General features: G+C 37.7%; 1 protein-coding gene across 5 annotated transcripts in view; it reads left to right on the forward strand.

Annotated features, from left to right (window-relative positions):
- Phf8 (PHD finger protein 8) overlaps positions 1–16,946 on the forward strand; it is a 94,705-nt gene that overhangs the window by 39,649 nt on the left and 38,110 nt on the right. For 3 of the 5 annotated variants that reach the window (XM_038316128.2, XM_038316129.2, XM_042054374.1), the window contains 6 exons: positions 2,472–2,561; positions 4,436–4,738; positions 5,478–5,581; positions 15,427–15,605; positions 16,031–16,116; positions 16,650–16,783. In XM_038316128.2, the coding sequence (XP_038172056.1) occupies positions 2,472–2,561; positions 4,436–4,738; positions 5,478–5,581; positions 15,427–15,605; positions 16,031–16,116; positions 16,650–16,783 (896 nt within the window). The remainder of the gene's footprint in view (positions 1–2,471; positions 2,562–4,435; positions 4,739–5,477; positions 5,582–15,426; positions 15,606–16,030; positions 16,117–16,649; positions 16,784–16,946) is intronic. The other 2 variants (XM_038316130.2, XM_038316131.2) reach the window with 2 other exon arrangements.

Genomic DNA, 16,946 nt, shown 5'->3' on the forward strand with positions numbered 1-16,946 from the left:
ATTGTGTGTGTGTGTGTATGTTCGTATTTGCCTGAAGACATAATCTGTATAGATATAGAAGCTAGTGAAAAAATAGTTACCTATGGGAGAGGGTAGAATGAAGGTTGCTAGGGACAGGGTAGTAGTGAGTGATGTGGGAGAGTCTTCTGTTTTAATAAAGAAACTGCCTTGGCCAGCCCTTAGGTGGGTGGAGTAGACAGAACAGGAAGAAGGAAGTGAGGTAGATGGCTCAGTCAGATGCCACACCTCTCCTAAGTTAGTCAGACCACCGTGCCTCTCCTCAGGGAGAGAGATGCAACGAAGCTCCAGCCCAAGATGGACGTATGCTAGAATCCTTCCCGGTAAGACACCACTTTGTGGTGCTACACAGATTATTAGATATGAGTTAGAGAAGATGTGAGTAAGAGGCTGAAAATAATGGGCCAGGCAGTATTTAAATGAATACAGTTTCCGTATAATTATTTCGGGTAAAACTAGCCGGTGGCTGGGAGCCGGGCGGTGGGAAGCCGCCCGCAGCTCCACACTACAAATGAGGCTTTTATTCTTTGAACCATGCAAATATATTAATTTCCAAATGTTCATTGAAAAAAAATTCAACCTTAAGAAATGCAAAATAACAATGAGTTTGTTTTGTGTTGGCCAATTACTCTGCCCTGAGGTATGGTTAATATACCCAGAACAAGTACATTGGGGAAAACTGATTTCTCCTTTGTCAGCATATGTCAATTTCAGATAACTTATATTGGCTAGAGGTAGGAGTCCATGTTGATTTCTGGGATTTTTGTGTGTGTGTGCTTTTCTGTGTGTGTTTCTTGTTGGTTATTTTGTTTGTTTGTTTTAAAGAGAGAAAAGGAACAAAGTTGGGTGGGTAGGATCTGGGAGGTATTAGGGGAGGAGAAATGCTTAATTAAACTATATTTGAGAAAATTTGTTTCATAGAGTCAAAAAAGAAATGCAAAATATAGAAGAAATATCAATACAGTTTCAGGTTTCATATTCTCTATAGTCTTCTTCCTTCCATATAGTGATCTAAGGGGATGGTTTCAGACATTGTAGGTTTAGCCTGTGAAGTGTCTTCATTTTATGTTGCCAACATTTCCCTGATACTTTTGAACTTAGTGTTTTGTGCTTTCCCTTGTTCCATGATCTTAGTACCCCTTGCCTTTAGCCTGTAGTTCTGTTTTTCCATCCTCCTCCAGTGTGGCTACCTTTAGTGTTATCTCTGATCCATCCTATAAAATATACTTCAGACTGACTCTTCCAGGAACACCAAAAGAAAGTGAGTGAGTAGTTCTTAAGTATTTATACACTGAGTCAAAATGAATCCAGGAATCAAGGAATGGCTCCAAATAGCATGGCCAAAAGGAGCTAGAGGAGAGTAGGATACTTTTAAGGAGCACAGACAGGCTCATGGAAAAATTCTTGTTTGAATTACAGATGATTTACATGGGAAGAAACAACTTGTTCACTTCCCTCCAGTGCCCATCCTAGCCTTGAAGGAAAGGAAGCATTAAAGTTACTCAGCTGGGTTACATGGGTTCTCATTGCCCTATATAACCTCACCCTTAAATTCCAGATTAATTAACTGTTGAGTGGAGAAAGAATTGAACATGAGAAATAAAGTCCTGGGAAACTGTTTTATCTTCTGCCTACTAAATACAGAAACAAAATGAACAGTAGTAGAAGAAATAACAATGAAAAGCTTGATATCTATATAAAAATCTAAATCTCAGTACTCAAAAAAATAACAGAATACACACAACTAGCAGTTATCTCTCAGAGATGCTATTGAGCTAGCTAGCTATGGACAGGTAGCTGCAGATACTGAGCTCTCTTCTCCCAAGTAGACAGGTTGGTTTGTCCCAGTTGATCTCCCTAATGTCCTTGTCTTCTTGAGAGGTGTGGGCCAAGTTTATATCTTAATTCTTGACACTTCTTGATGCCGTCTTTTACCAGATATGTGTGGGTTTTGTTTCTTTTAGACATATTTTCACTATATAGTCTAACATGGCTTCAAACTTGGAATCCTCCTGCCTCAACCTCCTAAACACTGGAATTATAGGTGTATACCTCTATGATCAGATATATATTCTACAAAAGTTTTCTCTCAGTCTTTAGTTTGTCTCAAAATAAAAGAGGTTTTTTCAGACAGGTTTTTGTCTTTTATAAGTCCATTTTATTGATATTTTATAGTTAATGTTTTTTGTGTCTTAAGAATTAGTTGCTTAACAAAAGTTCACAAAAAAATTCTCATTGGTTATGTAGGGTTTATATTTTTAAGTTCTAAATTTAGGTGTGTAATTCTCTGTGTTTATTTCAAGAAATGTATTAAAGTTTTGTTTTTGTTTTGCCTATAGATGTCCAGTATCTAATTGGTTCCCTATCGGTTATTGAAAAGACTATCCTTTCTTCATTGCATGTCCTTAGCATGTTTACAAGAAATCAGTTGTCTCATGCTTCTTATTTGACAGGCTCTGCCAGACCATGAGGATGAAATCCCGGAGACAGTGCGGACTGTACAGCTCATTAAAGATCTGGCTAGGGAGATCCGCTTGGTTGAAGTAAGAAGCTTGGGAGGAAGGAAGGCATTTGGGAAGGGCTGGAGACTCAAGTAGCATGTCAGGACTTTGTAGTTGGTGTAAAGCCCAGGGAAAGAATGGGAAGACTCTATCAAGGGCCTTATTTATTTGTTTAGTCATTCATTTAAATAATCATGTGCTCTGAGTGCATGCCACACTCTGGGCTAGTTTCCTGGGATACATGAATGATGTAGTGCCTGTCCACAAACTCACAGATGCAGTTAATCTCTCTGAAATTCAGTTGCCTTATCTCTAAAATGAGAATAATGATAGCTACTTAAGGTTGTTAAGAAAATTAAATAAGGTAATGTGAATTGAACACATAGTGCTTGACATGCAGTTGGCACATAATTTCTAATGGTGAACCATAGTTGTAGTTGTTCCTTTTAATACTTTGTTTCTGTCTCTGAATTCTACAAAATGACAACCTCAGGTTGAAAATGATTAAAAAGGAATGTTTCAACAGGTGGCATATACCACGAGGCAGGAGAAAGAGTAGTAAGAAACTCAGATAAGCTTGGATTCTGGTTCTTGTTCTTTCACTTAAGAGCCTTTCAGAGTCTCAGTTTTCTGATCTCTAAAGTAAGGAATAACTCTACCAACCTTTCAGATCTTTGGTAGAATTGAGAGGTAATATAGAGCTCCTTGCACAGTGCCTGGCAGAGTAATTACTCAATAAATATGAGTCATTGTTATTAATAGACTTTGTAGCAAAGAGAAAACTCAGTGTGGGCTGGTGAAGTAGCAGAGGCACCAGAGGAAAATTGGACTTGAGGATGTCAAAGTTGTGTTAGGGTCTGTACAATTGTATTTAGTGCCTAAGAGATGTCTGTGTGTCTGTCTTTCCCTCCCTTCTTCCTTTCCCCTTCTCTTCTTGTTTTTCTTTCATTGTGCATGTATGTATGCATGTATGTGTATTCATGCTACAGGGTGGTTTGCTTCTAGAAGTTGAACTTCTGGCCTCACTATTTGTAGCATGCTGTACTATCTACACTATAGTCTACAGTGTCTTCATCCTACCTCATTTTTCTCCATTTCACCTTCTAAAACCTTTCAGGAGTCATTCAAAGGACTATATTGTTTCCAGTTCTTAACCCAATTTTGTACATGCAGAACATTGGCTGGCTAGAAGAAAACTCATGGGATCGAACATAACTTGTTCATTGGTTTTCTAACATTTTAAAATACTGGAATCCTTTTTTGTCCAAATAAGATTTTGTATGGAAGCCAATTTATATAATAAATCAAAGCATAGCTGCTTTGAATAAGATAAAGATCAGAGACCTAGAGCTCCCCTTGTTCCTCTCATCTGCCTTCCACATACCACCAGTCCCCAAGATTTCTCCCAGGAAGCTCAAAGAAACCACAGAGCATCTTTGAAAAACACCTTTTCAGTATTGACATTTAATTATACAGCTGAGCAAACAAGCTCTAGAGCTTGTTCGATCAGATAACTTTCCCAAGGTCACAGGGATAGCTGGTAGCAAAATTGAGACTAAGATTTTTCTTCAGAAACCCTATAGTCCATAGAGTTTGAACCACACAGATAAGTACTTGATTATTTTTATTTTGTGTCAGCTAATCTTGGAGTCTTTTTCCCTCCAGTTTTGACAGTAATGCTGGGCTTTTCCTTTGCTCGTCTTCTCTTTACTTGTCAATGGCTGGGTAAAGAAATGCCACCCAATAAATTTATGATGACTCACTGTATAGAAACCAGGGGTGTGCATATGTGGAGCACCTGTGTAAGCCACTTCCATTATGGCAGTACCATTAGTGCTGGGAATAGACCTCTGCTCTTAACATAGAGAGAACCCTTGAGTAAGCTCTAACCCCCTCGTGTACTAATACTCTTGTAGGACATCTTCCAACAGAACGTTGGGAAGACGAGCAATACCATTGGGCTGCAGAGGATCTTCCCAGCCGGCTCCATCCCCCTAACCAGGCCAGCCCATTCCACTTCAGTATCCATGTCCAGGCTGTCACTGCCTTCCAAAAGTGGTTCAAAGAAGAAAGGCCTGAAGTCCAAGGATATCTTCAAGAAGGCAGAGCGAAAGGGCAAGGAGAGTTCAGCCTTGGGGCCTGCTGGCCAGTTGAGCTATAATCTCATGGACCCATACAGTCATCAGGCACTGAAGACAGGCTCTTCCCAGAAAGCAAAGGTGGGTGCTGACCCATGGGTTCAGCCCAACCCTTTTGGGTCCCTTGGAAGAGCAGTATTTCAAAAGAGCAGGCTATCCTGTTCTGTTTTCATCTGTTAGGGTCCCTGGTGTTTGACTACCAGTTCCACTCACTTAACAGGTATTTATTGAGACATTTTCTGTGCTGGGCACTGTGATAGGTGCTGTGGATGGAACTCAAAAGGCTGATAGGCTAATAAGAAAGATAGGCATAAAAACTAATGAAATAAAGTGTGGATGCCACAATCAAGGGTATATATGGGATTTTGAGACACAGAAGGGGGTTGATTCTATCTAGGTTAGGCTCAGGAGCTCTTTTCCAGGTACATGACACTTGAGTCGAATCTTGGTATATTGAGGTGGGAAATGAGATCTGAGAATGTTGTTTATAGAATTAGAATCTTGAACAGGTCCTTATCTCTTCCTTCAGGGTTTCACTTTGTCTCAATATTATGTTGCCCTCTGTGGGTATCTAATAATGGTACCTTCTTCTTTTTTTAGGGTATATGTTTCACAAGCTAATATGTTTTCCCCAAGCAAACTATATATTCTCAACCTCCTACTCCTGTAATTGTTGGAGGTGGGGGTTGAGGACAGGCATATCAGAAGGCCTTGGTTCAGAGGGTTTTTGACAGTTTTGCAGTAAAACCAGAGGGAACTGGCCATCTTGATTTACCTGGGAGTCTCAGACTGGTGACAACTGAGCCTCCTCCTTCTACAGTTCAACATCACTGGTACCTGCTTGAATGAATCAGATGATGACTCACCAGACATGGACCTTGATGGCAGTGAGAAACCACTGGCCCTGTTGATGGCCAATGGCAGGTAAGATGGGTAAAGGAAACACAGAGATAACTGAGCTTGCCAGTTACAATTAACATGTAGACCTGGAGGTTGGGACATGGGTGAGGGAAGGACAGTATGTAGACTAATATCCAAATGTTAATAGATATTTACTTTGTTCAGGAGTTATGGTGGACAGGCGAGAGGTCTAATTTTAGCAAATTATTATGGTAGAACTACTAGTAAAAATAATTAGTGGTAGTGAGTGTACAGGTTAAGAGCACAGGGTTTTGGGTTGGAGAGATGGCCCAGCTGTTAAGAGCACACTTACTACTCTTGCAGAGAACCCCAGTTCTATTTCCAGTACCCACATGGTAGTTGACAATCATCCATAACTCCCATTCCAGGGAATCTGATATCCTCTTCTCATCTCCATGGAAACCAGGCTGATGTGTGATCCACATACATACATGTAGGCCAAACATTCAAATACATAAAATAAAAATAAATAACAGAACATAGGGGCTAAGCCAGCTGGGGTGGTACATGCCTTTAATCTCCGTACTTGGGAGGCAGAGGCAGGTGGATCTCTGAGTGGTAGAGGCCAGCCTGGTACATAAGAGCTAGTTTCAGGATAGCTAGGACTGTTACACAAAGAAACCCTGTCTTGAAAAACAAACAAAAGAAGAACATAGGGGCTTTTTGGTTAATTTTTATTCACTATTTGTATATGAAGGGGTAGCGGTGAAGGGCAGTGCATACAGGGATATCATGACATGGGTGCGATGGTCAAAGGACAACTTTTTGGGAATCCTTTCTTTCCTTTTGATGTGAGTTTAGGTAATCAAACTCACTTTGTCAGGCTTTGTGTACCTAGGACCTTTACTTGCTGTGCCATCGTGCTAGCTCAAGAACATACTTTATAAAATACGTTTTTATAATTTAATGCATAGAATTCAGTTTATGGAGATTCTTTGTACATATATATAAGAAGAAATGTTCAGTGCATCCTGTATCCTTGTAATATGTGCCTGAAATTATTCAGATGTTCAACAGCATAGGTTAAATAAATTATAGTGTATCTTTAGAATAGAGTCCATGTATTAAAGAAATAAAAAGAATGGAGCATGGGAACCAGATTAATATCTGTTAGCACAGAAAGATGTCCAAGACAGTGTCTTTTTTCAATCGAGGTAGGTGTCTCTCTGTTGTTCAGACTGGTCTTGAACTCCTGATCTCAAATAATGCCTCAGCCCCTGAAATAGTTGGCATTGTAGACATGCCCTGCTTCAAGGTAGATTTTTAAGTTTTTTTATTTATGCCAGGGATTGAATTTAAGGCTTTATATATGCTAGGCAGACACTCTGCCACTGAACTACATCCCCAGCCATCCTTCCCTCTCCAAACACACCTCTTTTTTTGAGACAGGGTCTACTTACATATCTCAGGCTGACCTTGCAATCACTTATATAGGCCAAATTCATCTTGAAATCATGATCCTCCTGCCTTTGTATCCTGATTTCTGGGATTGTAGGCATGTTCCACCATTTCTGGCTCAAAATGTATATTATGCACACATTCATGTATATATGTGTATGTGTATGTTTTAATGACAACATCATTTTAAAATTTATTTTGTGTATATAAATATTTTTGCCTGAATGTATGTGTGTGCACCCAGTGCATGCAGTGCCCGAGAAGGCCAGAAAAGAAAGTCATATCCACAGAACTGAGTTACAGACAGTTAGGGTCTCATTCAAAGTGCCAGGAATCAAATCTGGGTCTTTTGGAAGAGCAGCCAATAAATGCTCTTAACCCAAGATACGTGTTTTTGTTTTTGTTTTGTTTTTTTTTCTGTGTGAAACAAATCAGGTTATAAAATAACTTGTAATTCTACCTTTAGTTTTAAAAAGGCATGCCTGTAATTGTGTGTGGGAGTGAAGAACAATATATATATGGACTTTTTATTTATATTTTTAATTTTTAGAAGATACCTAAAATTCAGTTTATATGGTTTTAAAATTCAAAAGGGTCAGTCCAGGGACATGCCTCAGTGGTTAAAGGCACTTGTCATCAATCCTAATGATAACCTGTTGGTTCTCTGGAACCCACAAAGTGGAAAGAGAAAAGCAACTCCCTTGAGTAAGCTTCTGACTTCCATCTGTGTACTGTGAAATGTATGTATGAATACATAAAATAAATAAATGTAAAAAAATCAATAGTATGACAGCACTCAGTGAAAAATCCTGTTACCATCTCTCTTCCCTGTTCTCCTCACAGACAACCAATGTTAGTGTTTTCTACCTGATTTTTTTAAGTCTCATTAATTTTTTTAGTCAGCTTATAAACAATAGATTTCATTATGATATTTTCCTTTAAAAAATTTTTTCACGGGAGCATGAAAAATGACTTGGTGGTTAAGAGCACTAAGAAGATCAGGGTTCAATTTCTAGCACCTACATGGCAACTAACAAATGTCTGTAACTCCAAGATCTGACACCTTCACACAGATATACATGTACACAAAATACCAATATACATAAATTAAAAATAAATTATTAAAATTTTTTCACACAATACATTTTGATGGTTTCCCCTCCCCAAATTCCTCCCAGATCAGCTCTCTACCCACCAAATTTCATGTGTATATGCATGTTCTCGCTTGCTTGCTTGCATTTTTCTTTCTTAAAAAAGACCAAAAAAGGAAAAAATGAAAATCCAGACAAATAAAACCACTAAGACGACATCATCATCATCATCATCATCATCATAGTTCAAAATAAGCAGCCCACCAAAAAAGAACATGGATTTTGTTTTGTGTTAGCCAACTACTCTTGGTCCTGAGGCCTTCCCTAGAATGTGTTTGACATTCTTTTGAAGAGAACTGATTTTCCCTTTGCTAGCAGGTATCAGTTGCAAATAGCTTTTTGATTGGGGGTTGGAACCTATGTCTGCTTCCCTATCTCAGTGCTGGGACTCCTTCTGACTTGATCCTGTGTAGGTATTGTGCATGCTGCCACAGTCTCTTTGAATTAATATGTACATCAGTCGTCTTGTATCTGGAAGACACTGTTTTCTTGGAGTCATCCATTACCTTAAGCTCTTAAAATTTTTCTGTCTCCTCTTCTTCATAGTTCCCTAAGCTCTGAGGGGAGGGGTTTGATGGAGACATCCCATTTAGGACTGAGTACTCCAAAGTTTCTCACTCTCTGCACATGGCTCAGTTGTGGGTCTCTATGTTAATTCTTATCTACTGCAGGAAGAAGCTTCTCTGATGTGGGTTGAACAAAGCACTGATCTATGATATAGCAGTATGTCATTAGGAATAATTTTTGCTATATTCCTTTAGCAGAAGTCATATTTTCATGCATACATATAAATTATATTTGGTTAATATTTACTTCCCTACTACCATCCTCTATCCTCCTTAAACTCTGCCACTAATCTGCTTTTCCTCACAAATATTACCTTTTCTGCATGCATATATGTACATATGTATAAATACATATGTATATACAGCTAAATATAGATTCTACATGAAAAATGCAATATTTTTTGCTCATAATTCTCTCTTGTTTTACCTCTTCCTCTAGATTCCTTCTTTTCAGAAATATGTCTGTACATTCAAACAAGTATCTATATATATACACACACATACACATATATAATAGCAAGTTATTTATATATTCCAAATCTTTGACAGTAGTTATCTCTAGAAAGTAGTGTAAGGGGAGAGGAGAATGCAAAAATTAATTTACATGGAATTTTCTTTTCTTTTTTTGTGGGGGTGGTTTAAGACATGCTTTCTCTTTAGAGTCTGTCCTGGAACTAGCTCTTTGTAGATCAGGCTGGCCTCGAACTCAGAGATAGATCCTCCTGCCTCTGCCTCCTGAGTGCTGGGATTAAAGGCGTGTGCCATCACTGCCTAGCACATGGAATTTTATTGTTATATTAGGGTATCACTTTGTAGTCCAGACTGGCCTAGTATTTGCTATGTAGTACAGGTTGGCCTTGATCTTGAAGTAATTCCCCTGCCTTAGCCTCTCAGATGCTAAGATTACAGATGAGTGCCAACATACCTGGCTTAAAAATATACAATAGTGAAAGTGTAAAATCCAATACGAAGCTCCACAGCTTCATAACTGTATAGTATACACTGAGGTGTATAGCGCATGGGTCTGGTTAATTTCAGTGTGTGATCTTTATTAGTAAGTTATTTATAATAAAGTTATAAAATTTTAAATAATTTATAAGGAACATTTTTTAAAAGACTAAAAGAAAAGTTGTTTATAAAATCATAATCTTGGTAATCAGTCATTCCTGAGTTTGAATCCCAGTTTTAACATATATTTACTGTGTGACATGGCAAATTAATATTTAGCATTTTCAAAATATCTTTTCTATAGGTAAAATTTACTTTAGGATTTGGAGGTGATTAAATCAGATAATGTATATAACATTCTTATAAGGCATCGTACACTGTTATATGCCTAATAAATGGTTGGCCTTATATATTTGTTGATAAAAATGAAAATGAAAGGTGATGATGATGTGATTATGACCAGAGGCTAAGTATGTCACTGATAAACTATGATATATATAGGGAATGAGAGTGAGGGAAAGAGGCAGCCAAAGTTACCATCTGGTATCTTAAAACACTAACCAGTGAATTCAGTAATGAAGTACAGAGTACTGGTCATGTAGGAACACAGAAAAGGATACCTAGTCTCTTTGTAGAAGAACATTCTCTTTAGATCCTAAGGGCAAGTGTAGGTCTACCAGACTAGAAAATAAAGGGAAAAGAGTAGAATCTTAAAGCAGCAGAGCTGCCCATAATGTGATAGTACATTAGTTAAAGAGTAATATTGAAGAGAATGTTGAACTCTGCCTGTTTTCAGAGCTGGCAGGTCTCCTAGGGAGGACAGTTGTTGAGTCTTACATGATCAATTATAATGACTAGGAGGATACAGTATAAGAGATCTCTGTGCCCTCCCTAGTCTTATACCTGTGCTATATCTGTTAACCTGCTGCAGCTGCCAGAGGTATTATTAAATGGACTGAGAGACCATAGAAATATTTGTGAATAAAGTATATCTTTTCCAAATTGAATATATTGCAGGAGTAATGTGTAGATGAAATAAGATTGGCTGTACATCAGAAATCTTAAAATTCAGCAGTATGATAGATATGGGGGGGTTATTATATATTTAAATTTTTGTGTTTAAATTTTTCATGATTAAAAACCAAGATTAGGCGATAGATATCATTGAGTAGCTGCTATGTCTCAGACTATCTTAGCTGTTTATATACATTATTTAATCCTTATAGTTCTCAATGTAAGTATATTACTCCCATGTTATACATGCAAAAACTGTGACTCAGAGTGTTTAATTATACTATTTGTCATCATTGGGTCTTTGCTGTGTGACAGACTCTCTATTAACATTAACTCTATGAGCTAGAAAGTAGGTCAATCTAATAAGAACAAATTCACTAAACGACATTTTGGCCAAATAACTATTTGCTAAATATATGAATGTTCTGATTTACTAGAAACATCTCCTTTTGCTTTTTAAAATCATTTACCATGTGTTAACAGGATAATCTAAATTACTTTTGTGTTTTCCATTCCCTTTGCATATGTCTTGCCTATATTATTTGTATAAATATATATACATGTACACGTTACAGAGAGACAGACAGACAGACAGACAGACAGACAGACACACACACACACACTCACACACAGATTCTTATTATCCTGCTGGCCTAGGACTCCCTGTATAGACTGGGCTGGCCTTGAACTCACAGAGATCTACCTGCCTCTGCCTCCCAATTACTGGGATTAAAGGAGTGTGCCACCATGCCTTGCATGTATCTGTGTATTTTTATTAACATAGAGTATTTGTATATATTTATGAGGTACAGTGTAATATTGGGTAGTGACTGACTTAGCAATGTTCTAAAGTTTTTGAGTGTATTCTGTACTACTTTGAGATTTATAAGAAGGCATTGTTAATTATATTCATCCTGTTATACCACAGAATACCAAAACTTATTCATTTGATGAGACAATAATAACATTATGTCTATTGATTGACTTCTTCTCTATTTCCTTTCTATTCTTTCCAGTCTCTGAGCTTCTATAAAAAGAACTCTTAAAGATAATACTTATTAGTAGTTTGCATGCTATAAATTAACTTGCTCGAGTATGTAATTAAGTGAATTTTATTAAGTTTATAGGCTAGTCCAGTTATCATTATAGTTCAATTTTAGAATATTTCTTATTCTTTTTATCCCAGGCTAAAACTATCTTTAATCACTACTAATATATTTATCTCTATGGATTTGCTTTTTGTGGACATTTCATATAAATGGAGTCATATATGGTATTTATGTCTGGCTTCTTTCACTTAGTGAGATTCATTTATAATACAGCAAAGAACCATTATTGGTTCATTTGTTGAATAATATTCCTTTTTCTGGATATACCACATTTTGTTTATTTATTCACTATTTCATAATCATTTGGATTGCTTCTACTTTGAGCTAGAAGCAATGATGAATAATAATGCTTTGAACATTTATGTTAAAGTTTTGTTTTTGCATATGTATGTGTGTGTTATGTGTACATGTGCATGTTTGTGCACATTCATATGTGGAAGCTTAACGATATCAGATGGTTTCTTCAGTGACTCTTCACATTTTGTACTGAGGTAAGATCTCTTATTTACCTGGAAGCTCTCCTTTTCAGCTTCTGGCTAGCCAGTTTGCTCTGGAAATTCCCTATGTTCCCTGCGTCTGGGAATTACAGGTTGGCCATCACAGGCCCTCTTGGTGTTTACATAGGTTCTGGAAATCTGAATCCCTACTGAATCATTTCCCCAGTCCCATGTACAAGTTTTTATGTGGATGTATATTTTGGATTCAAGAAATGGCTAAAAATTATACCGAAGTGCATGTGTGTGTCATTTTACATTTTAGACCAGCAATCATAAAGTTCTATCTCCTGTGGATTTTGTTTGTTTTTTGTTTCTTTGGTTGGTTTTTGGTTTTTCGAGACAGGGTTTCTCTGTGTAGCCTTGACCGTCTTAGAACTTGCTCTATATACCAGGCTGGCTGGCCTTGAACTCACAGGCATCTGTCTGCATCTGTGGTAGTAAACACTACCTGGCTCTCCTGTGTGTTTTTTTATGAATCACTTTAAGAGATGTGGTTTGTTTGAAGACACATGCACTTCATTGTTTTCTAGTTATGTGTGGTTTGGTCGTTTTTGTCATTTTAAAATAGTTTTTTGAGACAGAATCTCTTTGTTTTCATGCAGGCCCCAAAGTCATGCTATACCTGAAACTGGCCTTGACCTCCTAATTCTTCTACCTCCACCTCCCAAGGCCTAGGAGTACAGAAGTGTACTACCATGCTAGGTTCATTGTACATTTCTTTTTATATTTTTCTTGTGCATGTGTCTGTGTATATGTGCAGGTATCTGTGGACCCAGAAGAGGGCATCTGATCCCTGGGAGCTAGAGTTGTGAGTTACCTGGCATGGCTGCTATTCAAACTCAGGTCCTCTACAAGAGTAGCAGCTGCTCTTAACTGCTGAGCCATTTGTCCAGTCCTGTATATTGTTTTTAAATAAAGGTTGTGGGAGTGTTTTGTATTGTTTTGTTTTGTTTTTGGCTGTTGGGGGTGAAACCCAGAGCTTCATGCATACTAAACAAAAGTACTGTACCACTGAGCTACATCCTTACTCCCCAAATATTTTATAGTGAATGGGTACAGTGTAATGTTTTATAATACACCTATATTGTGAAATGATTACTAACCTCAAAATAATTAACACATTTATTTATTGCATTAGAAAGATTCAAGTGTGCAGGGCAATATTGTTGATTAAATAATCAATAAGACCTCTAGAACGTACTCTATGTAGTTTTGCAGCCTTATACCTCTTAACCAATATCTCTCCCAACTCACTTTATCCTTCATAACCATCACTGTACTCTAATAGAAATTTCTGGGTTTTTTTAGATTCCATATAAAAGTCAGATCATACATTTTTTTCTGTATGGCTTGTTTCACATGGCATAATTTCCTGCTACAGATGTATCCATGTTATCAAAACTAATCAGAAGTTTTTTGGACATAGAGTCTTTCTTTGTAGCCTAGGCTAACCTCAAATTCATCACCCTCCTGCCTTAGCTTCTGGAGTACTGGGATGATAGGTATGTCCCACCATATCTGACTCAGTATGGTTTACCTAATGATTGAAATATATTTTTTGTGTGTCTCATTGTGGTCATTTGTATATTATCTTTGGAGAAAAATGTATTTGGATCTTTTGATTGCTTTGAAATTATTTTAATTACTGAATCTAAGAGTCTTTAAATGTTTTGGGTATAAATCTTTACTAGATAAATGATTTGCAAATAGTTTTCAATCTTTGGCATTACTCTCTTCCTCTTTTCTTTGTTTCCTTCTATTTTGAGACAGGATCTTGCTATGTAGCTTAGGCTGGTCTTGTACTCTTCCTCCTGCCCTCACTGAGTGCTGAAATTACAGTCTTGTGCCACTATGTTTACCTTGACGTTTTTTATTGTTGTTTTGTTTCTTGTTTTTTTGGTTTTTTTGAGTCAAGGTTTCATTGTGTAGCCCTGGCTGTCCTGGAACTTGCTTTGTAATCCAGGCTGTCCTTGAACTCACAGAGATCTGCCTCAGCCTCTCAAGTGTTGGGTTTAAAGGCATGTGCCACCACTGTCCAGCAGACAATGTCTTATAACTCTGGATGCCCTGGACCTTGTTATATAGACCAGCAGGCCTCAAACTCACAGAGATCTGCCTGCCTTTGCCTTCATGGTATTGTGATTAAAGGTGTGCACCTGCATGCCAGCGTATACGTCTATTCTTATGCGGATCTTATAGTGCCTCAATTTATCATAAGTTTTGAAACTGAGTAGTTTAGGTCCTTCAGTGTTTTTTAGAGGTGTTTTCTATTTTAGGTCCTTCCTTTACATGTCAAGTTTTTAAAAATCATTTATTCTTTGATAGGATCATGTACATACACAGTATATTTGTTGGTTCTAAGAACAGTTGATCATTTATTTTTATAATTGTTTTTTTAGTATTTTGAGACAGGATTTCTCTTTATAGCCTTGGCTGTCCTGGAACTCACTCTGTAGACCAGGTTGACCTTGAACTTGCAGTGATTGACCTGCCTCTGCCTCCTGAGTGCTAGGATTAAAGGCATGCACTGCCACTGCCCGGCTAAAAATTTTTGAAAATTTATTCTTAATATGATCCTCTAAACAAGACATGCACAGTGGCCACCGCAGTTGTCATACCAACATGAATAGTGGCAATCTCACAAAGTCTCATGCCTAGGTGAAGGGCTACAGGCAAGGGAGAGTCAATTTTCTCCAGGAATAAGGCACCTAATAGGTTATCCAATCACATCCGTTCAGCCCAAAACATATAAACATACAAACAGCACTATGAACTCAGTAGGTTGTATTTACATGTATATGTACACACACACACACACACACACACACATCTGTATGTTATTGCAACACATAAGTAACAAGAGGTCATGAATTTGACGGAGTAGGGGGACATGGGAGGAGCTGGGGAGGGTGGATGGATGGTAGAAATGATGTAAATACAGTACTCATATATGTCATTTTTTTACAAAAATAAATGGTAGATTTTGATGATTATACTGTATAAACACTTAGGGAAAATTTGCCTTTTGGGGAGAGCCATGAGTAGGGACTGAGGCCAGAGATTTGCGTATGTTAAGCATGCATTCTACCATTGATCCATACTTTTAGCTCTACCATGATAATATCTAACATGACTCATTTTATGCTCATTTCCTTGTTTTTGTAGTACCAAGAGGGTAAAGAGCTTATCCAAGTCTCGAAGAGCCAAAATTGCAAAGAAGGTAGACAGTGCAAAGCTGGTAGCAGAACAAGTCATGGGAGGTAAATTTGACTTGGATTCAGATGATGAGCTACAGATTGACGAGAGACTGGGAAAGGAAAAGGCGAGCCTGATCATAAGATCAAGTATGTTTCTGTTCTATTTCTTTCCTGCCCTGCCATGTCACATTTGTTTTAGGTTTGAGCTTGTTGGCTTTCTGATTTACTAGGCTCTAATGTGCCTCATCTCTCTGAATTGTTTGTTGGTGGTTATTACTTCAAAGAAAATTACACCCATCTATTTATTTATTTATGGAGTTTTCTTTGTTTTGGGTTTTATTTTATTTTATTTTTTTAGACAGGGTTTCTCTGTTTAGCCCTGGCTATCCTGGAACTTCCTGTCAGTCAGGCTGGTCTTGAAATCAGAGATCTTCCTGCCTCTGTCTCCCAAGTGCTGGGATTAAAGGTGTATGCCACCACACCTGGCAAAAATTACATTCTTCTTTCATTTGAGTGTTTGGCTCAGACATCATAATCTTAGCCTCCTACTAATATATTGCATTGTATTTTAGAATTTCCCCGGAAGTTGCCCCGAGCAAAGCCTTGCTCTGACCCCAACCGTATTCGTGAACCTGGAGAAGTTGAGTTTGACATTGAGGTAGGAGCATGTCGTGTATCTAGTCAAGGTACAAAGATAATTATACATTTAATTTCTGAAATACTTGCAAAATAAAAGATTGCATGCAGGCTAGGGATATTCTTCGCTGTAGAGCACTTGCTTAGCATGTGCAAAGCCCTGGGTTCAATTCCAGTACTACAATAAATTAAATTGTATGCTATTGTGACCAGCCAATAAATGGAGGATTTTAATTTATTTAAATTTTTTAAAATCCTTTAATAAAGAAAAAAATAGTTACGTATCACTTAACAAGAAGAGTATCTATTTGATTTGAAGTTTATGATGTGTTCTTTCGCAGACTGTTTTACTTCATTGATCCCTACGTTGCTCACCTGTCAAATAGGAGTTAAAGTGCTTTTACAAAGAAGCTGTAAAGATTAAAATGAAAGGAAAATTGTTCTGCATAATAAATGGTGTTCATTTAGGATGTTAGATGTTACACTGTCAACTTATATTGGAAACTTACCAGACCTGCCCTGTACAATTGAGGCAGTATGCTCTTTCCTTAACAGGAGGACTATACAACAGATGAGGACATGGTGGAAGGGGTTGACAGCAAGCTTGGGAATGGGAGTGGAGCTGGTGGAATTCTTGATCTACTTAAGGCCAGCAGGCAGGTGGGGGGACCTGACTATGCTGCCCTCACGTGAGTAATCTCCATTTTCCAGGCTATCAAAGAGTACCACCCAAACGGCTAGGGCATTTATTGAACATTTTTGTTTTGGGTTTTTGAGACAGGGTCTCTTTATTTAGCCTAGGCTGCTCTGGAACTCCTAGTCCTTCTGCCTTCCCTCCAAGTGAGTTCTGGT

The sequence above is a fragment of the Arvicola amphibius genome, chromosome X (genome assembly GCF_903992535.2).
Source record: "Arvicola amphibius chromosome X, mArvAmp1.2, whole genome shotgun sequence".
NCBI lineage: Eukaryota > Metazoa > Chordata > Mammalia > Rodentia > Cricetidae > Arvicola > Arvicola amphibius.